Below are 26,267 nucleotides of genomic sequence, written 5' to 3'. Positions count from 1 at the left end.
GTTCATTTCAGCCGTGGACCCTGACCACCCTGTTTTGTACCTGCATAGTGCAGAGAGGGTTTGTCACAATCTAGGGGGGAGCAGGGAGCCCCACAGTAGACAAGACACCAGAGAGACAAGAAGCTTTTATTTGCAACTTCCGAGCAACATAGTTGCTGAGGGACAGTGCTTCTCTGACTAGCTCAGTGAGAGCAGACAGACACTTCACTGTTCAATGGCAGTAGGCACAGGGGTTTCTGAAAGGAAAGGGATTCTCTAGAAGACTTACTAGAACCCTGTCCAGGGAGAGGACACTCGGCTCCCTGACCAAGTTCAACACCCCACTTGCCTTCCCCAGAGCAGATACTGTTGAACAAAACAAGCCATGGAGACTCTGCCTTTGGTTTCTCTTCCACCTCAGTAAGATTTTCAATATCTGCTCAGGATTAAGGAACAGGGTTGATGATGGCAGACAGTGAAGGCCATGTCATTTATCCACTAGCTGTCTTCTTGCCTATCTTAGTGCCTCCTCCTCACCAGCCTTGTAGACTTCCTAACTGCAGCCTATTTCCAGGCTGACACACTGATGTGGAGGGTCCAGGGTCAAGGCAGCTCCAAGTTAGTCATCCACTGTGATGTTCCGGAAGAGGTAAGCCATGGACTCGCCATTGTGGATTCTCCGAATTGCCTCAGAAAGAATCAAGCTGATGTCCACAGTCTTTATCTTGGGACACTGCAGTTTCTGGAGCTCGTGAGGGACAGTGTTCGTCACCACCACCTAGTAACCAAGCCACAGAGAGCACACAGTCACTGTGTGTGTCAGGGAGTAGCTACAAAGCAAAGCATATCTAACATTTAATTTAATTCCCCCAGCTCAAGCTCCAAAACAAACCGTTTATTCTAGAGGGTTTCTTTAGTGACAATGGGAGCTGAACACTTCACACATGCCAGGTGAGTGTGCTCCACTGAACGATAGCCCAATCTTGGTTTTGACTTTGAGGAAGGGTCTTGATAGGTAACCCCAATTAGAGCTTTACTATAACTCATCTCTCAAGGGCTGGGATTACAAGCATAAAAATCACATCTGGCCAACGTATAGATTTTAGAAACTGAGCATCCACTGGCTCAGAACTTAAGTCCTAACAATGTCCAGTCCCATTCGAAACTTAACTACCACCAGGGAAGATTTCAAGTATCAAATGTCACTCTACTGTCAACAGGAAGATCTAAACAATCCTTTATGCAAATCCCAATTCCTGAACGTCCATCTGCCCGAACAAAGCTGCTAAAAAAAAGTACTGTTAAACAGATACACACCCTAGCCAGAGACGAGGCAACTTAACGCCGAATCACTTTATTATTTCCAGAAACTAGTGGCAACCTGGACTCAAACTGAATGTTCTAAGCCCTTTAAAGCAGACAAACCTCATCAATGGAAGACTCCTCAATCAGACGAGGGGCTTCAGCAGACAGGATTCCGTGTGTGGCCATGACATAGATCTTATAAGCACCCCTCTCTTTCAGGATCTCTGCAGCAGCTACGAAACTCTCCACGTCGTCAATAATGTCATCCTGCAAGGGGAGAGGCAGTCTCGGTCACTCTCTACCCAAGCTGCACTACACATGCCTGGGCCAAGATCTGAGCATCCCGGGTCAGCAAGAGAGACACCTCTGTGGGCTGAGTGTCAGCAGAGCAGTGAGGCTCCTGGTACCCGGGTGTGTGTGACATGGCAGCTCAAGCTGTCACGATGACAGTCAGAGGAGCTTCCCTCCCTCAGACTCCTGACTCACTCCAGAGCCAGCACGCTGCTTACTTTGTCCCAAGAGAGGGTGACATGAAAGGAAGAGAGGACTAAGGGATCTGCTGACGATGTGACCCTGATCTAGTGAGAGCGGCCAGCACGCCAACACAAAGCTAAGCTGCGCTGGGACAATTGGAAAGGCTCGTCTTCAGTTTATCTCATGGCCCTGAAATGTAAGGATCATCAAGTGAGCTGGTCTGAGGGGATCCAGAACCCCTAAGATGAAGGTCATGGTGCTCAATTTTCCTGGGGGAGGTACTGGTACTAAAAAGTTTGCCGGCTATCCATCAATTCCCATTCATTTATATAAAAGTTCTATTACTCTCTTAAAGGAGACTTGAGTAAGAAGGGCAGATGGGTCCAGTGGAACCCACCATCACGCTGAGACCCACACTGACTAAGCCACCAGTGTCACCCCTGTGCATGAAATGATGATGACGCGTCCCCATACCACTATGATTGCAATGCGTCCTCCGACGTCCCCGACCACTGTTATAGGTGGCTTCTCTTTGGCCATCATCACTAGCAAAACAAATCACAAGACCCAGTTAGTTGGGTAACTGGACAAATGTAATCACAACCTGGTGGCAAGCTTCAGCACAGACTACACAACCTAACACACAGACCCCCCCTTGACTGACTCGCTCAAGAATCAGAGCTAGCTGGTCACAGAAACAGGAGGCAGGATGCAAAAGCGATTTTAAATTTTCTAGTAGTTACAGTAAGTAAAAATAAAAGGGAGGAGATGGAGGAAGAGAAAAATTGCTCTTGTGGAGGACCCCAGCACCCACATTGTGGTTTACAACCATGGAGTTTCAGGAGGTCCTATTCCCTCTTTTGACCTCTGCAAGCACCAGGAACGCACATGGTATACATACAAACAAAACACTCATGTACATAAAATTGAAAATGGCAAATTTGGTATTTTTTTTGACATAGCATACTTAAAACTGTACCATATCAATCTATAATCAGTACTAAAATGTACTGATGAGGTATTTTATGTTTTTTTTAATGGTAGCCACCACTATATGGGGTCATTTTGAACATCTACCTCTTCTCTCAAGTGAGACTGGCCACATCTGAAGAACTCAGTACTCGTTTGTACCAAGGGCCACCAGAGTGCACAGCAAAAGTGGAAAAATGGAAGAGCTGAGCAGAAAGGAGCTCATGACCAGAGAAACAGTCCTGTCAGGATGCTGGCCAGGCTGACAAAGAAATGTAGACAGCTGCCCTGCTAAAACCCAGTCAAGGGGTGGAGGTGACTAGTCTCACTTTCTTCTTTCTCTCTTTTTTTTTTTTTTTTGATTTTCGAGACAGGGTTTCTCTGTGTAGCCTTGGCTGTCCTGGAACTCACAGAGATCCACCTGCCTGTCTCCCAAGTGCTGGGATTAAAAGCGTGCACCACCACCACCCAGCCTAGTCTCAGTGATTTGGACACTGCAACCTTAGTATTAGATGTCTGCTCCACACACTTCCCTGGAAATCAGGGACTTACAAGATGTAACTACCAGATCATTTTCTCATTGACTCTGAAGCAGAGGCTCCATGGTTCACTACAAAACCTGCCTCTGCAAGAGGACACACTAAGTAGAAACCCATCCTCCATGCGGCTGGGAGAACTCAGCCATACACTTGCCCAGCACACAAGTCTTGGGCTCCATTTCAAGTATAACAAGCCAACTGTAATGTACACCGTATTGGTAAATTGTCACATGCCGTTTGAACCCACGGAGACTCTAGCTCAGGAAACATGGTGTCCCAACCCCATACCATTTCAGATCCAAGAATATATGTTCTCCAGGTCTGGGGATGAGGAGCCCCCCACTAAACTGTACGACATGGAGGGAGAAGAACAAAAAGCAGCTCAAGAGTAAGAATACTGTGTCCTTGGAACAGCTGGGCTGTGAACATCTGCAGGTCACACTGTCTACCCCATGGTGTCTAAGTGGCTGCAGTAGGGAAGAGAAACAGGAAGCCAGCCATGGAGAAGAGAAAGCTCAGCTGAACTCAAACTGACGTCTCAACTTCCCCAGTTTCTGCCCAACAGTGTGAGTATCCAATGTGTCTCTCTGCTCTTTGTTCTTTTACTTGGACGCAGCACCAGAGAGGACCCTGATCCAGACTCTCCATGGTGAACCAGCTAGCTGCCTTAATAACCCCTTTTGATTATCTTATCTTGTCTGCCTGTCTCTCTCTGGCTTGCTATATACTTAATAAACTGAAAATATGGCTCAATAGAGCACACCAGCTGGGGCTGGGGCTGTAGCTCAGCTGGGAGAATGCTTGCCTAGCATGCCTGACGCCCTTGGTTTGATTCCCCAGCACCACTTAAAACTGGGCACACCAGCACAAACACCATCCTCATTCCAGAACGCGGGAAGATGAGGCAGGAGGATCAGAAGTTTAAGATCACCTTTAGTTATATAGCCAGTTTGAGGCCAGCCTGGGTTACATCAGACCCTGTGTCTCAACAATAGGGCCCCAGAAAAACAAGCTAAGTACTCTGCTCTTCCTGCAGCCTCTACTGCTGGGAAGTACTTCTTAAAAGAGTAGAAGTGGGAGAAAGCAAACAGTCCGGAACCAGGTGATTTACAGCTCGGCATGTGACAACCAGTTCAGCTGACCCCACCTACGGGCTCTGGTGTCCACTCTGAATAAGAGGGAGCCGGCTGAGCTGGAGGCCTGGACCATTTTCTGGTCCAATTTTAATAGGTACTTCTTCATTTCCCATCAGAATCAGGGTGATTTCTTGAATTTGGGCAGTCACAAATGTTTTATACACAGATCAGTTAGCAGTCTGGCATGGTGACAGATGATAATCCCAGCTCTGGAGAGGTAGAGGCAGGAGGATTGAGAATTTCAGGCCAGCCTGGGCACACATCAAGACCCTGTCTCAACAGAACTCAGCTCTAGTTTGGTCGAGTGAAGTGGGGCATGGTGGTATGAACTTGTAGCCACGTCAGAGGCTGAGACAAGTGTACTATTCAGCTCGAAAGTTTGAGACCAGGTGGGAAACACATTAAGACACCATCTTAAAAAGGGGGGTGGGAGCCGGGCGGTGGTGGCGCACGCCTTTAATCCCAGCACTCGGGAGGCAGAGCCAGGCGGATCTCTGTGAGTTCGAGGCCAGCCTGGTCTCCAAAGCGAGTTCCAGGAAAGGCGCAAAGCTACACAGAGAAACCCTGTCTCGAAAAACCAAAAAAAAAAAAAAAAAAAAAAAAAAAAAGGGGGGGGGTGGGTTATGGGGGTTGCTGGAGAGATGGCTCAGTGGCTGTTCAATCATGAGGACCAGAGTTTGGATTCTAGCACCAGTTTGGATTCTAGCACCCACATTAGATGGCTCACAAGTGCCTGTAACTTCAGCTCCAAGGGATCTGAAACCCTCTTTTGGCCTCTGCAAGCACCTTCACATATGTTCTCGTTCTCTCTCTGTTCTCTCTCTCTCCGTTCTCTCTCTCTCCTCTCTCCTCTCTCCCCTCTCCCCCCTCTCCCCTCCCTCTCTCCTCCCCCCTCCCCCTCCCCCTCCCCCCCCCCCTCTCTCTCTGGGGGAATAGGCAGCCAGGCGTGGTGGTGCACTCTAGTAATCCTAGCACTTGTTGGGGGGTTGAAGCAAGAGGATCTCAAGCCCAGCGCAGGCTCACAGCAAGGCTGACTCAAAACTAGCAGCAACGACAGAAGAGACTCCACTGTCAACAACTGAGTCAGGAGAACGAACTGTGAGTAGAAGCTGAGGCTGACGGAAGTGGGTAGTCGCAGGAATGCTACCGACAATGAGGAGGAAAAAAGTGTAACTTTCCTAGCAGGAAGCCTGCCAGGCGCCATCCTAACCAAGACGCTAAGATCAGCCTCTCCAGCAATGGGACACCACGTGCTTCCTGTGGCATTCCTGCCAAATACCCAAATCTGAATTATCTAAGCATGAGGACATAAACAAGTCCCAATTAAGGGACAGTCTACAAAATAACCGATCTGTGCTGCTCTACAGTATCAAGGTCAGAGACAAAGAAGGGAGGAGTCATTCTGGATTTAATGAGGCCACAGAATGTCAACTGAATGCAATGTGCAGCCACAGAGCAGGCCCTGGGCAAAAAAAAAAAAAAAAAAAAAAAAAAAAAGCAAAACAGCTCAAAGAGGCTGTATGTACCGTACACCCAGCTGTAACTACTCAGAATCTTCCTCAGTTTACAGTAAGGACACAGAACGAATCTTACAGGGTAGCTCCAGGCCCGGGTGCACAGTAGCGTTCCTGACCATGGGGGGCGAGTGTCGACCGTCATCCATGTCCAGCTCTGTGCACTGAGCTTCTCCGTGGATCACAGCCAGCCCCAGGCGCAGCCTCTCGGCATAGGACTGAGCCCTGAGAGGAAGACAACGGTTGGCAATGGTGACGCTGACTGGAAGAATGCACAGTCCCCAGTACCACTCTAGTAATCACAAGACAAAACAACAGTCCATCTTTGAGGGGGACACAAAGAACCATTTCTATAAACCAGGCCAGAAGATAAACACCTAAGGGCTACTGCTGGATTCTAGATAATTTGGGTCTTTTTCTCCCCAATATTCTATAAAGTCATTTCTAGAACACTGTTCTAATGATGATTCAAAATCAATGCCAGGCTAGGGACGCAGCTTAGCTGGCAGAGTGCTCATTTAGCAAGACTGGGGTACTGGGTTTAATTCCCAGTACTATGTACACAAGGCATGGTCACTCTCAAGTAATTGCAGCATCTGAGGTAGAGGCAGGAGATCAGAATCTGAAGGGGGAGCCTGAAACAGCCCAGGATACATGCACGACATACTGTCTACAAAAAAACAAGGAAGACCACTGCCTAAAAGTATTCATAGCCTCACTGTTTTCCCGCGATGTTTGGAGTGGCGAGATGAAGCCACTGAGTGGATTTGACAACGAGGTAGGGAAAACTAGACCCGTGAACTTTTACTGGCCACATTATGATAGCTGTAGGTTCCCAAACTAATTCTGACTTCAGGAGCAGCCACGGGGGGATTAGAAATGCCTAGAATATTTACCTTTTTGCAGCATCAGGAGACTTAGCTACAATGACTGCATTTCTGTAATTTGGAATCTAGATTTGGAGGAAAAATAAAAAATACTGAAACATTATTAAAAACAAAAACAAAAACAAACACCCTTAAATCTGGATACTGGTCTAAGACTTCTAATGGTCCACACTAGCAATCAAGTGTGCCAGAGTTCACGTTGACATTGGCTTCATTATCAACTCATCACTGTCAAGGCACTGCTACATCACGGTGACAAAACTGTTAAAAGCCTTCCTTCGGGAAAACGTCGGTATACAAGCATTCGGAGGGAAATGTTCTTTCTGACACCTCTGAAAACATGGCCCTCTATGACTAGATGCTGAGTCTATCTGGCTGCAGTAGGCATGGAGCCTCAGGGAGAGCTCTGGGATGTGCCTTTCAATGACCAAATCTGAGGCCAGGGAAAAACTAAACAGCATGTCTTTGAGGACATGGGAGGTCTGCGGTGGCTCCTCACTTCTTCCTGGATATACTGAAGCAGGAAAGGTGAGGCTCTAAGGTTGTCCACAGGAAAGCTGAAAAAGCCTTGTATTTCCTTTTGGTGGAGATCCATAGTGATAATGTGAGTTAAACCTGAAATTTTAAAACAAAAAATTACAAAGTTCTCCCCTACAAGTTAATGGCCACAGTGGACATAAACTAGATGCTCAACTCCTGCTTCCTACCAGAAGACTGAAGGCAGGGTACTGTGAACTAGGGACACGACTCAATAGCCAGTCCTCACACAACAGCACGGAGAAGAGTGTGCAGCACAACACCAAGGAGCCTGGGCCGCAGAACTAGCCGAGGGGTGTGCTTTCTGCACTACCATCAGTGTGGTCAAGAGTGAGCAGTCGGGAGTCAAATGCGAGTGTGGAGTAAACATGAAGCAGCAGTAGGAATAAAACAGGCCCTCATCAAAGAATAGAAAAGAAATTGCTACCGACTACGGCTACCTCAAAAAGAAACAGAAGCAGAGTAACAAGAGACTCACAGTTCAAGTGTAAGACCCTGAAGCGTCCAATATTCCCTATGTGACAAGAATGGTGTGAGAGCATTCTCAGAGAAAAGGGACATCGACAAATAACACTGCATGTTGTCAGAGGTCAGCTCCCAGACCTGAGAACCAGTACTCTTTAACAGACATCAGACAGGGAAAACCTCAGTCACTGTCCACTGTTATTCTGTCTATTTTCCAGGCCGGGAAGCATGCACCACTCTACTCGGGGAATAAAGTGTGAACTGCTACACAGAAAGGCGGGGAGAGCTGGGGAGGGAAGAGCAAAGAAACACCAAAGAAAAACTCGGATCAACTGATGCATCAACTCAGCATCAACTCAGGGAAAGACAGTTGGCCTGAAGCTTGAGCTGTCACAAGAATGCCAAGCCTGCCAGTTGAAATACAGATGACAAGATAATGGCAAAGTATCCCCACAAAGACATCAGAGGAAGTGCTACAGCAGTGCCCTCTAAGACAGAGGAAACACCAAGAAGTTAGGACCTCAGCCCATATACCCCTTCCAAACAATGGAAAAGGGAACAAGAATATGTCATTAGTGAACCCGGAGAGAAACAGGTCCCAAACTAGATACCGAGGTGGAACCTGATCTGCAGCAGGGAGAGGCTATATCTAGCGCTGGGACCCCAGGACCTCTGCTCACACTCACCGGCTTTTGCCAGCATGGATGCCAGGAGCTTGCACACAATGGAGCCCCTCTTCCTCATCTTGCTTTGCTTGCTGTAGGGGAAGTAGGGGATGACACCGATGATGTTCCTGGCACAGGCGGTCTTCAGTGCGTAGGCCATAATCAGTAACTCCATCACAGCTGTGTTCACATCTCTACAACAGGAGAAAGTGTCTTGGAGTCAAATCTACATATTAACAACCAGCGAGGCTTTAGCCACTCCGCAGGGGCCACCACATCTGGCCTGACAGGCATTTCACCAGCACACTGGTCGGTGACAGCCCCTCATGGGCACAGGGCAAGTGCAGTGACTTCTCTTTTTAGCTGGTCAGAGACAGTTCTCAGCTGTGGTCACTCAAACCCACAGCAGCGACGCCCCCCAGCCCCGTCTTTTGCCTGTTTCTTCCATGTCGGGAACCACAGTTACTTGACACCCACTGGGACTCAGCCAGGGATTCAGACGTAGGCCATAGCTCTCATGAACAGAAAGCATTTGTCCTTCTCATGGGGAAGGTGAGGAGTGAGGAAGACTTGGAACTTCTCACAAACCCGCTATCCTTTCTTCCCCTCAAACATTCCTGACAAAGACAAGAGAAGGCAACATGACCCTGAAGGGTATCTGAGAAAGGCTTGCTCCTGTGGGAACCAATGTCACTCTGCAGAGGTGATGGACCTTTCCACAAGATCTCGAGCTCTTGCCCCTGTGTCTCTGGCAGATGCCATACTCATTCTCAGATACCCTCTTCTCTAGGGCCATCAGGCTTTCCCTGTGCAGCTCTAGAGCAGACAGGCAGGGGTCAGGCTGCCCATAGAAAGAAAAGTGCAATACTACCACCACCCAGCAGAATCAAATGATTCTCAAGTTGCAGGTCAGTCAAGCTATTCCCTGATACATGGTTTGTCTACATTGCCAGGCAGACCTGGAACTCACTGTGCTGACCAGCCTGTCTGCCTCTCTTGAAGGCAGTTTATCTAGGATTGAGCAGCTACAAGGACTTCCTCTTACTGACAATTTTATTCTTCAATATTAAACACATGAAACTCCTAAGGTCAAAGTACTCTATGTATATCTATGTTAGAAATAAGACAATCACAAATGGGGGCTGGAGGGATGGCTCAGCGGTTAAGAGCACTGGCTGCTTTTCCAGAGGACCTGGGTTCAAATCCCAGTACCCACATGGCAGCTCACACTTGTTCCAGAGGATCTGACACCCTCACACACATATATATGCAGGCAAAACACCAATGCACATAAAATAAATTTAATTTAAATAAATTAAAAAAAAAGACAGCCGGGCGGTGGTGGCGCACGCCTTTAATCCCAGCACTCGGGAGGCAGAGCCAGGCGGATCTCTGTGAGTTCGAGGCCAGCCTGGGCTACCAAGTGAGTTCCAGGAAAGGCACAAAGCTACACAGAGAAACCCTGTCTCAAAAAACCAAAAAAAAAAAGACAATCACGAGTTTAAGAGACTAGTGAAAACAAAGGAGTTTTTAAATACAGTTCTGATCCTGAGCCAGGCATGGTGTGCACATTTTAAGTCCAGCACTGGGAGAGAGAGGCAAGTGGATTTTTGAGAGTTCAACGACAGCCTGTTTACACAGAGAATTCCAGGACAACCAGGGATACATGCTGAAACTCTGCCCGACCCCTGCCAAAAATAAATAAATAAATAAAAATTAAAAAAAGGGAAGAAAACCAAACAGTTCTGCAGAAAGGAACACAGGCATAGAAAAAAGGCAAAGACGGTCCATGTGCTGATTTGGCACAAGATGGTTGTGTTTGTTTGCTTTGCTTTGTTTAAGACAGGATTTCTCTGTGTATCCCTGGCTGTCCCGGAACTCTTTGTAGAGCAGGCTGGCCTCGAACTCAAAGAGATCAGCCTGCCTCTGACTCCTGAGTGCTGGGATTAAAACGCTCAAGCCACCACCACCCAGCAAGATGGCATCTCCCCTGCCCACCCCCGGTTTTTCAAGTCAGAGTTTCTCTGTGTAGCTTTGGAGCCTGTACTGGAACTCACTCTATAGCTCAGGCTGGCCTCAAACTCACAGAGATCCTCCTGCCTCTGCCTCCCGAGTGCTGGGATTAAAGGCATGCGGTACTGCTGCCTGGCCTCAAGATAGCATTTAAAAAAAAACCACCAATAAAGAGAAATTCCTGTCTCTTTTCCATAGGCAGGGACGAGCTCCCTCCTCAGATTTCCTATCCTATTTTCAGGACTCAAAGTCTTAGCAAACAAATAATTTGGGACTTGAAACTGCCCTTCCTGCCTGCTGTTTTTACCCTGGACTCAGTCACATATAGGACTACCTGTAATTCTCTGAGTTCTGAGACAAGCATCTATTAACAAAGAAGCTGAGTGCTCCCTGTCTGCAACGCCCATCAACTCTCAAGCACACCTCACATGACAACCACCCCATAACCATCTATTTCTGACATCTGTCATAGCCACTTATGCTAGTTAGGGTTTCTATTGCTGTGAGAGACACCATGGCCATGGCAACTCTTACAAAGAAAATATTTAATGGGGGTGACTTGCTTACAGTTCAGAAGATCAATCTATGTCTTGAATAGAAGGCAAGAGGAAATATACTGTGTCACTGGGCAGTATCTTGAGCACAGGAAACCTCAAAGTCTACCCCCACAGTGACACACTTCCTCCAACAAGGTCACACCTCCTAATAGTGCCACTCCCTATGAGCTTATGGGGGCCAATTACATTCAGACTACCATGTCACTACAGGAGTTGATTGAAAAAATCTCTCTGGCTCAGCCATAAGAGTGTATAATATGGGGTTGAAGATTTAGCTCAGTGGTAGAACGCTTGCCTAGCAAGCACAAGACCCTGGGTTCGGTCCTCAGCTCCAAAAAAAAAAAAAAAAAAAAGAGTGTATAATAATGTCCTTGTAGAAGACCTGAGTGTAGTTTCCAGCACACAGGTCCCCTTAAGGTCCAATGCCCCAATGGCAATGGGCAAAGCTGAAGGTGAACAGGGAGACAGGCCATGTCTGGTCCACGTGATGGGACGGCAGAAAACAAATGCAGGTCTACACCTCTTTTGAGCTGGAGGGTTACAAGAAACTTAACTGCATGAACAATGAGGATAGTCACTAGGCGGTGTCATGTGTCAGTCATGAGGAACTGGAAGACAGATTTTTGTGTTGGCATGATGAAAACATTTTACTTACACAGCATGCCCGCAAACAAGAGGATAAAATTAAAAGGTTATGATAAGAAGCTTTCAGCTTTTAGCTCTGTAAAGTTTGAAGGATATAGTTTTATAAACTTAATGCCCTGTCTGGTGTCTGAGGGTGGCACTTGCACACACAGTAAGTCTGAAACACAAAACACATCTGAGTGCAGGTACACACTTAGGGCTGGTCTTCAAGACAACCCAGGTGTCCCACGTGGCCCTGGTCAAGTCTCCTTCCTTGCCAGTATTTCTTTCCTCTGAAGGAAGCTAGAGCATCTGTCTTCTTCCTATTTCCAAAGTAATAATGCCCTAGGCTAGCATCAAGGATCAGAAGACAGTCTTTTGGTACAATCAACAAAAAGCAATCACTTCCAGGGCACTTGGGAATTCATTAACACTGGGTTAATTTCAATTCACCATCAATTATTTATGGAGCAACTTACGGAGTTTACCACTTGGTGAGGCTGGGGACAAACAGCAATAGATAGGCCCCATCTCAGAAGGCCAGAACACACTGGGGTCACTCTTGCCATAGTCGTTTCTCCTGGGCAGCAAACGCAATTCAAGTAGCAATGCTCCTCATCCAGAAACACACCTATATATTTATTCTTCCTCTGCCAACACTGTGTGGCCTTACACCAAATCTCTACACCAAGAACACAAGTAGAGCTGGAGTTACTCTAGTAGATTCTGATATCCCAAGTTTGACTGGCCTGGTGGTTATGGCACGCATTGTACATAGCTGCCTGATGCCACGGGTTCTGCAAAGCACTGAGCGAAGGGCCTGGCAGTAGGTGACTGTGAGAGATCCAGATTTCAGAATTACCATTTCCTGACTATTTTTTCCTCTTCCCAGTAACCAAAAAATTCAACACCCATGGTCAAGTATGGTGATGCAATACTTTTAATCCCACCTCTCAGGCAGAGGCAGGTAGATTTCTGTGAGTTTGAGGGTAGCCTAGTCTACAGAGCAAACTCCAGGCAGCCAAGGCTACAGAGACCCTGTCTCAAAAACAAACAATTCAACATCCTCCAGTCCCCAACCTATTGATCAGGAAAGTGACAATGGGGCCTTTGTCATGCTGGCTTTATCCACTGCTGAGACATCAGACAAATTAAACACAGGCAGTTGTTTTGTGGCTAGCAGGGTTTAGAGGACTTGGCAAGCAGCCTCTGTTTTGTTTGTTAAGAATGTTCCAAGTTCATCCGCTGGTTCTTGTAGTTATTACGTGTAAGCAGGACATGCTTACCTGTCTCACCAAGTTTTTCTTTCTATTTTTTTAAAGTTTTATTTATTTACTTATTATGTATACAGTGTTCTGTCTGCATGTATGTCTGCAGGCCAGAAGAAGACACCAGATCTCATTACAGATGGTTGTGAGCCACCAAGTGGCTGGGAATTGAACTCAGGACCCCTGGAAGAGCAGTCAGTGCTCTTAACCACTGAGCCATCTCTCCAGCCACAGTTTCAGAGTTTTTCTTTCTTTAGGGTAATTATACTCTACGTTAGACTCAGCTCTGACCACGCTATCATTTCCTTTATTTATTTATTTATTTATTTATTTATTTTGGTTTTTCAAGACAGGGTTTCTCTGTGTAGTTTTGGTTCTTGTCCTGGATCTCGCTCTGTAGACCAGGCTGGCCTTGAACCCACAGAGATCCACCTGCCTCTGCATCCTGAGTGGTGGAACTAAAGGCGTGTACCACCACTGCCCAGCCTACTCTATCATTTTCAATAAACAAAAATTAATTTGGGGTAGAAAAATAAGATACAATATACATATTAAACTTCTTGGACCTGGAAAGCACTAGGACAGGGGTAGGTTTACCCCACCTCATTTCAACAACTGTTATCTGTGGAGCCCACTTAATTTTCCTTAAATCTTTATTTTGTGTGTGTGTATGTATGCAAACACACACATAGCACACATGTAGAGATCCACTATGCAGGCTTGGTGGAAGGTATTTTTACACACTACCCATCTGGCTCCCCTACATTGTATTTTGTTTTTGTTTTTTGAGACACGGTTTCTCTGTATAAAAGCCCTGGTTATCCTGGAACTCACTCTGTAGACCAGGCTGGTCTCAAACTCACAGAAATCCACCTGCCTCTACCTCCCCAGTGCTGGGATTAAAGGTGTGTGCCATCACTGCCCAGCCCATATGGTATTTTTTTTTTTATCTATTTATTTTATGTGTATGAGTGTTTTGCTTGCATGCATGTATGTGCACCACGTGTGTGCCTGGTGACCGTGGAGGTCAGAAGAGGGTGTCAGGTTCCTTAGAACTGGAGTTATGGATGGTTGTCAACCACCATGTAGATGCTAGGAAGAACCAAACTCCCGTCCTCCGCAAGAGCAACAAATGCTCTTACACTAAGCCATCTCTCCAGCCCCATGAGTAGCCCGGGCAGGCCATATCTTCCTCCCTCCCTCTGCTCGGCGTTGGGATGACCACGCCCAGGCCCTGGATGCTTCCTTCCTCTTTCACTTCTATCATTTTAAGTCAAAGGAGCCAGGCAGCAGAGGCAGGCAGATCTGCGAGTTCAAGGCCAGCCTGGTCTACAGAGTGAGTTCCAGGACAGCCAGGGCTACACAGAGAAACCCTGTTTTGAAAAACAAAACAAAAGTCATCGGAAACGGGGGCAAGTGGGTTAAGTGCAGCTGTTGGGCCTGAGGACCAGAGTTCAACCTCCGGGACCTACGTGCAGAAGACAAAGACTCCTAAAAGTTGTTCTCTAACCTCACACCTATGCTGTGGTGTTTGTGTATACACACAAACCTAATGCAATTTAAAAAGACACGGGGAGTTGGGAGAAGGAACAGGAAATATCTGGAGAGGTTGGCTTTTGCCGACACTGCCTAACAAACACAGGAAAGAGGACTGTGACTTTTAAGTCCCCAAACAAACTCAATGAAGAGAAGCATGTCCTCAAGACAGGCACACATCTGCACCCATGCTCCTCAAGGACAGTCTGGCCTACATTCAGAGGCTCTGTGTTTTAAAAAAACATTCTCCCGGCTGTTCTACCAGAGCCAGTCTCCCCCTGCAACCTGTAAACGGCTTCATTATTTGATCATGTTCCTTATCTTCTACCACCGACCCAGGCTCCCTGTACACTGCTGACTTAAATACTGGTTCTGAGCCGGTGTGGCTTCCATGAGATGCTAAGAACACAAACTATGTAAGAACAAACCTCCAACGCAAAGAACAAGAGCAGCGCTCCTATGCTAAGAATGCCGCTCCTATGCAAAGAGCAGCATCTGGATCAACACCCAGGAAGGACAGAGCAGGGCATCAGCTCAGTGCTGGAGACCTTGTCTATAACGCATAAAGGGAAATAACATTTTGAATAGTGAGCCTTTGTGGACTGTGACTTCCATACTGACAAGGACACGTAAGAACAAGCTCAGCTACAGTAAGAATTTCAGGGGCTGGAGAGATGGCTCAGTGGTCTTCCAGAAGACCCAGATTCTGTTCCTAACAGCTACATAGCAGCTCACAACTGTTCCAACTCCAGTTCCAGAGGAATCTAATATCCTCTTCTGACCTTAGTGACCAGGCACACATGTGGTACACAGCAAAACACCCATACACATAAATAATAATAGTAATAAGAATTTCAAAATATACAGAATCCAAAATTTAGAGTCAACATAAGGGCACAAGCCTAAATTTGGGAGGATCACTGTCTTTTGTTGTTGTTTTGTTAAGACAGGGTCCCACAGGGCTGGAGAGATGACTCAGAGGTACACATGCAGGCAGAACACTGTATACATAATAAATAAATGAATCTTTAAAAATAAAACCCCAAAAAACAACAGGGTCCCACTATGGTTGTCCTAGAACTCACTATGCAGACCAGGCTGGCTTTAGTCTCCCGAGTGCTAGGGTTAAAGGTGTGAACAACCACACACAGACACACAGACACACCCATAAATGAAAAGGTAAGTCTTAACACAAGCTGGGCCCCTGAGCTTCCTGACTGGAAGCTCCCAGTGCTGTCATCCCCACTGTGGTCTGCATCTTCAAGCCATGAGCTAATGTGTCAGGCATTCTGTCACAGCCATGAGAAACTAATACAATAGACAAAATGACAAAGGGAGAGAAAATAACAGGAAGCATTCTGTTTTGAGCTGGGCATGGTGGTGTAATGCCTCGAATAAACACTTGGGAAGCAAAGAACAAGAAATCAGAAGTTTGAGGCCAGCTTGGGCTACAGAGTGATACTGTCTCCAAAAAAGAAAAATTGTTTTGCTGGGTTTGATGGCTCACACCTCCATCCTAGGTCTCAGGAGGCTGCGGGTACAAATCAAGTTGGAAGCTAGCCTGGGCTGCATATCAAGACCCTATTTCAGAAAAGATTCCGTCTTGTTAGTTCAGTCCTACCATGAAGAAAAGCACTGGTAGCCAGACAGTGATAGCACACCCCTTTAGGCCCAGCACTGGGGAGGCAGAGGCAGGTGGATCTCTGTGAATTCAAGGCCTGGTCTACAGATCAAGTTCCAGGAAAGCCAGGATTACACAGAGAAATCCTGTTTAGAAAAACAAAAACAAACAAAAAAATGGTTTTTTAAAGAAATGCATTGGAATAGCCTAGGAGGTCACCTGCCTACCATGCAGTCTTCAATGTGATCCCTAGCATTTAAGGGAAAAATCAATAAATCAATCAATAAAACTCAGAAGATACTTTGCCCAGGTGTCAGAGTCTCAACCATCCAAATACATCATGCAAACAAGACACTTATCAATGTCCTGTTCTAACAGCCACACTGAAATGGTCTGTACTCATCAGGCAGGCTACTTACAAACCCCTTGCCATTATACATCCATGTTATGTGCCTACATCACCAGGATCTCCACTGTGAGGCCACAACCTTAGCTCCTCCCCTCAAGCCTCAGGAACGATTCTGAGACTCCCAGACATAGCAAAGGTACCCAGAAGGGCTGCTCATGGCTGGCACACTAGTTGTCCAGAAAGCAGCCAGCGAGACTTTTCCTGGAGAAGGGAAAAGTCAAGTCACAGCTCAAATTCCAGCTTCTCCTGAGGCCCAGTGCTTAGTGCCAAGATTCCTAAATGAGTCTTCCTAAGATACACACCTTCTTGCCGTCACAAAGCTAGTCAGGGCAGCCTAGGGCCTCTGCCACCTGGCCCTGTCTCTGGAGAAGGATTAGTGAGAAAGCTGGTCCACCCGGGGCTGAAAAGCTGAGGATGTCTTCTCCACCCTCAGAGAAGGGCTCCACAGTCAGGTTGTCTCTGGGGCGGCCAAGGGCCTAGGATTTTATGAAAACATTTTTATCTCCAGAGATAAAGGAGTCGAAAATGTGCCATAATGCTCATTGCTCCAGAGCAGCCATGGGACCATCCGCTTCCTTATTACGTGCTCTTAAAGCTGAGGAGACCTCAGAAAAAAGGCCTCTCTAATCACATGCTGTTTGAACAAAGGCCTGAGTGAACAAGCTGTGTCAACTTCTCAGGGAAGGTATTTCTAGGCAGGGGAAATGTGAGAAAACCAGACATCTGGGTGGGCTATAACTAATTCTATAAGATTCACAGCTGACTCAGAAAGTCAGCTGTCTGGTGGAGACAGCCATGGGTTAGAACAGCAGACAGTATCAGGTACATATATGTAACGCACACAGTAAGAGGCGTCCTTATGGGCAGTACAGCATCAAAACCCCACAGTCAGGAGATAAATAAAAAAGGCACTGTGACCCCACCAAGATGGCCCTGTGCCTACCACACCTAGGAATTGTCCAGTTAAGACTGCAGAGTGCTTCCCATGCTTCCTGAATTGAAGGTATCTTGTCCGATACTGGTAAAATGAGAAACAGCAAAGGAATGCACAATCCATTTCCCCGCAGATTCTCTCGGCCAGCCCCTCAGGTCTTCTCTCTTATATTTTGGACAGTGCCAGGGACCGAACCTAGGACCTTGCACATTCCAGAAAAGTACTCCACCACTGAACTATTCCTTAGCCCCTTCTTTCTCACTTCTAAAGTGCATGTCAAAACCATCGAAAAGGGCTGATGAGATGGCTTCCTGCTAACACTGATGAGTTAGATCCATCCCTAGGACTCACGGCAGAACGAGAGAACTAATTCCTCCACGTTGTTCTCTGCTCTCCTCATGAACATGGCACCCTCACCTCCACTACATAAAGTTTAAGAAAAAAAAAATGTTTTTGTATTTTTTCCAAGACAGGGTCTCACTATGTAGCCTTGGCTGGCCTGGAACTTGCTCTGTAGACCAGGCTGGCCTGAAACAGAGATCTGCCTGTCTCTGCCTCCTGAGTGCTAAGATTAAAGGCCTGTGCCACCATGCTTGGCATTTTCTTTACTTTTTTTTTTTTTTTTTTTAAAGATTTATTTATTTATTATGTATACAGTGTTCTGTCTGCATGTATCCCTTCAGGCCAGAAGAGGGCGCCAGATCTCATTACAGATGCCCAGTTGTGAGCCTTACCATGTGGTTGCTGGGAAGTTGAACTCAGGACCTTTGGAATTGAGCAAGCAGTGCTCTTAACCTCTGAGCCAAGCACAAATTTATAATCTAAAACAAAGCAATAACAGAAATTAACCCTGCATTGTTGTTCACATGAAAAGATAACCAATTACATCAGGATGTTCCTCAGAGGAAAATGGACTCCTGAACAGTGCCAAGTCTTACCTGGGTATTGTCTGTATAATGAAAATATCTTGGCCACGAACAGACTCTTTGATTTCAACTCTTGTTTCTGAAGAAAAAAAAAAAGTATTCAGGTTTAAACAGTTCATGGTGCAGTAAACAGACAACAGCTAGAATAAAGAGGATTCTACACAGCCCCACCTGGCATAATCCAAGTCTTAACTAAAATACTCATACACAGAGTGGCCAGGTTGGGGGTAGAAGACAACAAAACCAACAAATGTGTCAAATAGCCCAAAAAATTCCAAAAGCTGTCACCACACATAGATATGAAGACACTGAAGAAAGGTCTACAGCAAATAAAGAGGCCGAAGCTAACACCTGTTAGCCTTTCAACAAATGTAGAGGCGTCCCCGGACAGGCCCTGTGCTGGGTCCTGGAGAGGACCTGGACCAACGGGATGAAGACAATCTCAGTCTGACCCAGCGTTGCCGCAGACAGGTCATGGGGATGGCAGCAGCACAGCAGGGGAGGGGCCGTTTGCCAACAGTCGTGGTCACTCAGACCACTTGGGAGCAGAGAGTATGAGAGAAGAGATGCACAGGTCAAGAAGCCAAGGAGGCCCAATCAGAGAGCACTGGGTTTTCTTCTTTTTTTTTCCTCCCCACCCCCCCTGGGTTTTCTTCTTAAACATGACAGGAGCTTGGCATGGTAGCACATGCCTTTAATCCCAGCGTTCGGGAGGCAGGCAGATCTCTGTGAGCTCAGGACAGTCTGGTCTACAAAGTGAGTTCCAGAACTGCCAGGGCTCTGTACACAGAAAAACCCTGCCTCAAAAACAACAAGAAAACGAAATCTCTGCTGAAGCTTTTTTAGGGTTGGAGAGATGGCTCAGCAGTTAAAAGCACTAACTGCTCTTCCAGAGGACCCAGGTTCAATTCCCAGCACCCACATGGCAGCTCACAACTGTCTGTAACTCCAGTTTCAGAGGATCCAACACCCTCACACAGACATGAATGCAAGCAAAACACCAATACACATAAAAAAAAAAAAGTGATAGGAAAGCAAAGCTGGGGCGGAGGTGGTAGTCCTTGGCTACCATGAGAAGAAAACAATCGCAGTGCAGGATTGGCAACAAGGAGACAGTGGGAACACACACAGACTGACTGAAGACCAGAGGGAAGTGGGCAGAACCCGATCCCAAAGGGCTCCAGTCTGACTGCTGAGCAAACACACTCCGGCCTGAGGTAGCACAAGGCTGAGCATCTTAATCTAAAACCTGAAATCCAAAATGTTTCCCAAGCCTGAAACCCCTGAGGTGTTGATGACACTCAATGCTTTAGACTCTGGGGCATTTCAAATCTGAAGTGCATAACCAGTAAGCAGTCCATGCCAATGTTCCTAGATAGGGAATGAAAGCCCCAGCTTTCAGGTGAGGGACACTCCACCTGCAGGAAGGAGGCAACCTCAGCTGAGGAACATTTGCATCCGAGTGAGCTTGGGAGTCGCTTAGTAGTGAACTTTTCCCTGGCACGAACAAGGGGCAACTCTGGATTCAATCCCTAGAACTGGTCCCCACCACCCCCAAAAGATTTAAAAGTCTATTCACAGTAAGTGAATAGAATGGGCTGGATAGAAGGCTGCTGACACTTGGAACATTTCCGATGCCTCACTCAGTTCCAGAGATAGAGACCTGCAGCAGTGATGACGAGTAAGGAGAGCATCTTTATTATCATTCCCTCCTCTGGCCTCCCAACCCTAGCACCCACACCAGACAGCCAGGGATGCAAGGCCCTTTCCTGGCCTCTTTGGACACCACACACGTCTCTCAATAAGTCTTAAAAGAAGAAAGCTGCTAAGGTGGGAAGCTGGCTGAAGGACACCTGACGCTAATTAAAACGTGATTTTCACACACACTGTGAGGGTGCTTTCCTTCAACTGTCCCTCCAACGGTCCACTGTCCTGCCCTGGATCCCAACATCGTTATGACACTGGGCTTGGTTTTGGTTTGTGAGGCAGGGCCTTACTCGGTAAGTCTGGCTGATGTTTCCCTGTGTCGCCCAGAATGGGCTCAAGCTCATGGCATTCCTCTGCCTCAGCCTTCTGAGTGCTGAGATCACAGGCATGGACCACAACACCTCTTCAGTGTCTTTATCTACAATGAATAAGAGCAGGATGAGGCCGGGCGGTGGTGGTGCACACCTTTAATCCCAGCACTCGGGAGGCAGAGTCAGGCTGATCTCTGTGAGTTCGAGGCCAGCCTGGGCTACAGATCGAGCTCCAGGACAGGCACCAAAACTACATAGAGAAACCCTGTCTCGAAAAACCAAAAAAAGAGCAGATGTCCTGAGGTATGCAGCTCTCCTAGATTATGACATAGTATTATTAGTGGGACAGTCAGATACCTTCAAATGTTCGTGTTATAATTAGTTTTAGTTTTCCACACAACCCAGAGGGAAGCAAAACTGGGCCCCTAGCCCAGTACAACAATCTACACATTTGGACTAAAAAAAAAAAAGAAAACAGGACAGATTTTGAAAGGGATGTTGACTGCCTGTGTGTCTGAATGTCACCATCAGGTGTCTTCTCAATCACTTCCACCTACGTTCTGAGACAGGGTCTTTCACTAAACTCAGCTGACACTCCTTGGCTGACTGCCCTGGAGCCCCAGAGATCGCCTGTATCTGTCTCTCCAGCACTGAGGTCACAGATGCACAGCAAACACTATCTCCACCCCCACCAAAGAGGACTTTCAGTCACACTATCATTTGATGTCCTAATGAGGTCATATTTACCAAATAGAACCCAAAGTAGAAGAAAAAACAAAACATTCTCTACACCTCTGCGTTACTTCCTATAAACAGGGTATGTGCATCCAAGTGGAAAAGCAGACATCAAGGAGGGCAGCAGTCAGAATCTACGGAGAGGTAAGGACTAAGGACACAGACGCTAATGCTGGAAAGAAAATATTTCTGTGTTGAATTCATGTATCAGCACATCAGCGACTAAAGTACTTGCTATGTGAGCCTGATGACTTGAGCTCAGTCCCTAGCACACACACAGGCGTGCAAACACGCACATGCACGAGACATGCAGTGGCTGGTATCTACACCCCAGCTGTATATGCACAACGGCAGAACCAGTAGAGAGACCCTGCTTCAACAAAACAGCAAAGAACTGAGTCCCCAAGATCATCCTCTGACCCCCACATGTGCATCCACACACATGCACACCACCACACATAAAACAAACAAAAATTAGAGCACTATCTCCTTGTGAAAGTATGCCAGTTTTTGAAGTGTGATGGTGCTACATGGCTAAGGCAGGAGGATCCCAAGTTCCAGGCCTGAGTGGTGAGTTCTAGTGTGGCCAAGGAAACAAGGCAAAAGCATGTTAAAAAAAAACAAAACAAAAAACTACAACAAAAAAAGCCATCAAGCTGGGCATGATGGTACATGTTGTGAAATATTAGTTTAAGATGTGTTACATTCGTTTATGCTGTGGAATATTTGTTTAATGATACAAAGATATTTTGCATTCTTTTTTTTTTTTTTGGTTTTTTTTTCGAGACAGGGTTTCTCTGTGTAGCTTTGCGCCTTTCCTGGAACTCGCTTTGGAGACCAGGCTGGCCTCGAACTCACAGAGATCCGCCTGGCTCTGCCTCCCGAGTGCTGGGATTAAAGGCGTGCGCCACCACCGCCCGGCGATATTTTGCATTCTTTTATGTTGCATTTGTTTAACTCTGTAAAGCTGTGTTATTTTGTCCATCTAAAACACCTAATGGTCCAATAAAGAGTTGAATGGCCAATAGCAAGAAAGGATAGGTGGGGTGGGCAGGCAGAGGGAATAAATAGAAGGAAGAGAAGAGGGACGAGTGAAAATAAGGAGAAGGAGAGGAGGGCTCCAGGCACCCAGGCACATGGCCAGTAATGGAGTAAGAGGGAAAGAAAGGTATATAGAATAAAAAAAAAGGTAAAACCCAGAGGCAAAAGATAGACAGGATAATTCAAGAAAAGCTGGCTTTTTTTTGTTGTTGTTGTTTTTGTTTTTTTCGAGACAGTCTCTCTGTGTAGCTTTGCACCTTTCCTGGATCTCCTTCTGTAGACCAGGCTGGCCTTGAACTCAGAGATCCGCCTGCCTCTGCCTCCCGAGTGCTAGGATTAAAGGCAGGCGCTGCCACCACTACCCGGCTGGCACACACCTTTAATCCCAGTACTCAGGAGGCAGAGCCAGGCATATCCCTGATCTACAGAGCAAGTTTCAGGACAGGCTCCAAAGCTACATAGAAAAATCCTGTCTCGACACTCCCCTCCACCCCAGAAAAGGGGAAGAAAAAACAAAAAAAGCTGGCTAGAAATAAGCCAAGCTAAGGCCGGACATTCCTATGTTAGAATAAGTCTCTGTGTATTTATTTGGGAGCTGGGTGGTGGGCCCCCAAAGAACAAGGAGTAAAAATAAAAACCAACAGGTACATGCCCACAATCCCAGAACACAGACAGCTAAAGAAGGCAGGTAAGGAATTCAAAATCAAAATCATCCTCAGCTGCGTAGCAGGTTCCAAACCAACAACAAGGGTTGAACCAGCAAGATGGCGCCAAGGGTGAAGGCACTCACTACCATGGCCGACGACCTGAGTTTGATCCCTTGGACCCCACATGCTGGAAAGAGGGAACCAATGCCCATGTGGTATTACTGGAGATGCAGAAGCAAGATGATCGTGAGTTTGAGGCCTGGATGAGTTATACAGTGAATGCCTCTCTAAAAGAGCTGAAACAGAAAAAGGAAATGAAGCCAGAGCGGTGGTGCTTGTAATCCCAGCACCAGGGAGACAGAGCAGAGGGTCAAGCCACCCTAGGCTACATGAGATGCTGCCTCAAAGGGCAATGACAAACCCTAAATGAAAAACAAACCAAACAAACAAACCAACTTTAACTTACCTCCATTGGTCTCCTGGTATACAACAGATTTCCCCAATTCAGCACCAAGACGCCTATTACACAAGAAAAGGGGGTGGGGGTGTTAATTAACCCATTATTCTGGAAGCTGAGGCAGGAGGACTGCTGTAAGGTGAAGCCAGCCAGGACTACATAGCAAGCCTAACTCTCTTAAAAAAAACAAAAACGGAAAGAGCACAGAGTCAGATAAATGCAGCACCACAAACTGAACATATGAAACAGACACTGCATTTGTAGATATGTGTTGTTATAGGACCTTCATAGCCTTCTGAAGAATTAGCATAACAAAAAAGGCAAACCCACTAATTTTTAAAGTGCCCTTCCTCGGGCTTTCTCAAGGCAAGGTCACTATGTGATAAATCTGAACCAGTATAAACAAACTCAAGCTTCATGTTTGCAGTGAGTATTGTAGTTGGCCTTGACGAGAAAGACCATAATCAGGGCTTAGAAACAAAGCAGGCAGCAGACTGCAGAACTCTTTCCTGTACTCTCCTAAACCCACTTCAAAGTCCAACTGACAATAAAACAGGTGGAGCTTAGAATTTCTGAAATATGAAAATGACCTTAAATGTTCAAAGTCAAACCATTTAAGCCTGGAGTCCAGGTGCACACCGGTAATGCCAGCAGCATCAGGGAGGCTAGAATCTGAACCTAAGAGGCTGGCCAGGGCTACAGAGATCTTATCTCAGAAAACAAAAGCCAAGGATGGGTGTGGTGGCGCAGGCCTTTAATCCCAGCATCCCCGTGGCAGAGGCAGGCAGATCTCCAAGAGTTCAAGGCCAGTGGGGTCTGCTTTGTAAATTCCAGGCCAGCAGCGGCTACAGTGATAGCCAGTCTCATAAACAGAGAACACAGGCCAAAGCACAAGGCAAGCAACTAGAAACGCCAAAGGGGAGGACAAATGATGCATTCTGTTACATACTTCTAAAAAGCTTGTTTTTAAAAAGGGCCCTTAAGGCTCTTTATATCGGGGCTCTAGTTTTCTGCAAAGGAGAAAAAGGGCTTTTCAGTAGACAGGTATTATCAAAAGCCACCGGGAGGGCCTGGTCTGCAGGGCTCATCTCCAGTATTGCCCACTAACTCAGGCTCGCCTTCCCATCCCTGTCCCACAGAATCACCCACATTTTACAAGTAAGGTTAAAAACAAAACAAATCCAACCACGTCCCTCAGTCAGTGTCAGCGAGGTGATAACGGCAAGCCTGGGAAAACATCGCAAGGCCCCAAAGGTCCCTTAAGGTCAGAGGCTAACTAACATATAGACATGCACACACCCCTAAGCAAAGACTTTTTTGTACAACTAACTGATCCAACATCTTGGAATCATGGCTCTCCCCCGCCAGGCCCCCTGTAGTTCTGAGCTCCCTTCTCCCTGCCCTCCGTACGGCCTTCGGTCTGAGGCTAGACCCACATGCCTGTCTCGTTAGGGAGGACTGGAAATGGCGATGGTCACAGAGAGACCACAGGAAATCTCTCAAGGGTGATGCCCCACGGCCCTGGGACGGGAGCGAGGAGACCTAAGACCGGGGGTGGGAGCATTTACTTCCCCGGGAGGCGGCCCGCAGCTTCGGGCCCCAGGGGCGGAGGTGGGGGCGGGGGGAGGCGCCAGGCCAAGCCGGGAACCACTGCGCTTACTCGGTGATGCGCTTGGCTAGCTCGGTGCAGGCGGCCGTGGAGTTGGCCGAGAAGACTCGGTAGCCGGTGCGGGCGGCGTTCATGGCCGGCGGGGCGGCGGGGCGAGCCCGCGGGACGCGGAGAGCCGAGCACGCGGACAGCGGGGGCAGCAGCAGCAGCTTCTTGGGCATCCTCCGGCCCGAGGCGCGGCGGGGACAGCGGTCCGCGCGGGGCCGGACGCGGGCGCAGCTGTGACGACGACAGCGGCGACCGCGGAGGGACGCGTGCGGGAGCGACGGACGAGGCGTGACGGCCGCGCGCAGCCCGGGTCCCCCACGCAGGCAGCGCCGCCGCGAAGCCGACCCGGGTCCCCAGCCGCTCCTCGGCCACCCCGGAGCCCCACGCCAGGCCGCGCCCCTCCGCGGGACCGAGGCCGCGCGGCTAGAGCGGCCTCACCGCCGCCATCGCGGACAAGGGCGGGGAGGTAGGCGTCACCTCGAGAGCCGGTTCTGGCAGACGCGCCTCCGCTTCGCGTGGCCGCTTGATTTCGAGTCTCCCAGGACAGGTGTTTTAAGTTCACGATTTGAGGTGGTGCGAGCCAAGCTCAGTAGTGGCTCCAGACGTTTTCAAAATTCCTGCCAGGAGCCAAGATGTCGGCCTCAGGGACTGGAGACAATCTAGCCTCTCGCCCCTCTATGGTAAATAAGCGCTCGGCCGCCCCCTCCCCCACCCCCGCCACGCTTGCGCGTGCGCAATCTGGGGCTTGTTTTAAAAGGGGCCGGCAATAATACTAAGATGCTCCAGAGCCTGGTCGTGGAGGCGTTCCCTAGACCCTGCCCTGTGTCTGCAGGTGAGCAAGCTTGCATTCCCGCCAATTTCTGTTCTCAATCACAGCCGCCCCCTCGCTCCGACCGCCGCAGCCTCTGCAAGCCGCTCCGCCCGCCCGCCCGCCCGAGTGCGCCGTGTGTAAACAGGAGGGCGTGTGTTTTCGTTTACCTTTGTGTAGATAGGCCCGACAGGAATGAAGCCATTCTGAAGGAGACATTCAGACTTTGGAAAACCCTGGGGACGTCATGCTGGGAGAAGGAAAAAGCACCAGCAAGAGGGGAGCTTGTCTCCCACAGAGATTGCACACAGCTCCCACGACTTGTCAGAGTACCTGGCGGACTGAGGCCCAGGCAAGGACGGGGCAGTGGTGGGCGGCACCGCTCAGGGGGCAAATCCTTGCCTCCTCTTTGAATTTTAACCTGGATCCGGGAGACAGGCTTGTGGGGTTCACTGGATTCCTTTGCCCCTCTGCCCGATGTGGCCACATTGAGTACCACTGTTTTCTGCTTTCCACTGTCAGTTTGGATTTTTTTTTTTAAATGCA

The 26,267-nt window shown here is 47.8% G+C and overlaps 1 protein-coding gene and 1 pseudogene across 2 annotated transcripts; one reads left to right on the top strand and one right to left on the bottom strand.

The window, feature by feature from the left end:
• Positions 1-107: 107 nt before the first annotated feature.
• Positions 108-25,205, bottom strand: Prpsap1 (phosphoribosyl pyrophosphate synthetase associated protein 1). 2 transcript variants are annotated; one of them, XM_052759737.1, is made up of 10 exons: positions 24,917-25,205; positions 23,266-23,318; positions 18,371-18,437; positions 8,492-8,664; positions 7,303-7,418; positions 6,813-6,868; positions 5,996-6,141; positions 2,233-2,303; positions 1,405-1,551; positions 108-757 (listed from the first exon to the last, which is right to left on the bottom strand). In XM_052759737.1, the coding sequence occupies exons 1-10, from the start codon at positions 25,084-25,086 to the stop codon at positions 599-601; spliced, it is 1,158 nt and encodes a 385-aa protein (XP_052615697.1). In that variant the 5' UTR covers positions 25,087-25,205; the 3' UTR covers positions 108-598. The 2 variants fall into 2 exon arrangements, with proteins under 2 accessions (XP_052615697.1, XP_052615698.1); XM_052759738.1 differs by lacking the exon at positions 23,266-23,318 and having other exon boundaries at positions 24,917-25,002.
• LOC128123383 (protein fantom-like) lies at positions 11,393-18,040 on the top strand (annotated as a pseudogene).
• Positions 25,206-26,267: the final 1,062 nt, after the last annotated feature.

This window comes from Peromyscus californicus, unplaced genomic scaffold (genome assembly GCF_007827085.1).
Source record: "Peromyscus californicus insignis strain IS unplaced genomic scaffold, ASM782708v3 Scaffold_3__1_contigs__length_106647218, whole genome shotgun sequence".
NCBI classification, from domain to species: domain Eukaryota; kingdom Metazoa; phylum Chordata; class Mammalia; order Rodentia; family Cricetidae; genus Peromyscus; species Peromyscus californicus.
The sequence above is the reverse complement of the archived record's forward strand: the minus strand, read 5'-3'. Positions and strand labels throughout refer to the sequence as shown.

What these genes read in the sequence shown, in the direction of transcription:
- Prpsap1 (XM_052759737.1), bottom strand. Translation starts at nt 25,086, where the DNA reads ATGCCCAAGAAGCTGCTGCTGCTGCCCCCGCTGTCCGCGTGCTCGGCT. An exon ending in ATCCATGCTGGCAAAAGCCG is followed by an intron (nt 7,419 to 8,491) that starts GTGAGTGTGAGC and finishes TTAAAATTTCAG; the next exon opens with GTTTAACTCACATTATCACT. An exon ending in TCTCCTGATGCTGCAAAAAG is followed by an intron (nt 6,142 to 6,812) that starts GTAAATATTCTA and finishes TCTTCCTCTCAG; the next exon opens with GGCTCAGTCCTATGCCGAGA.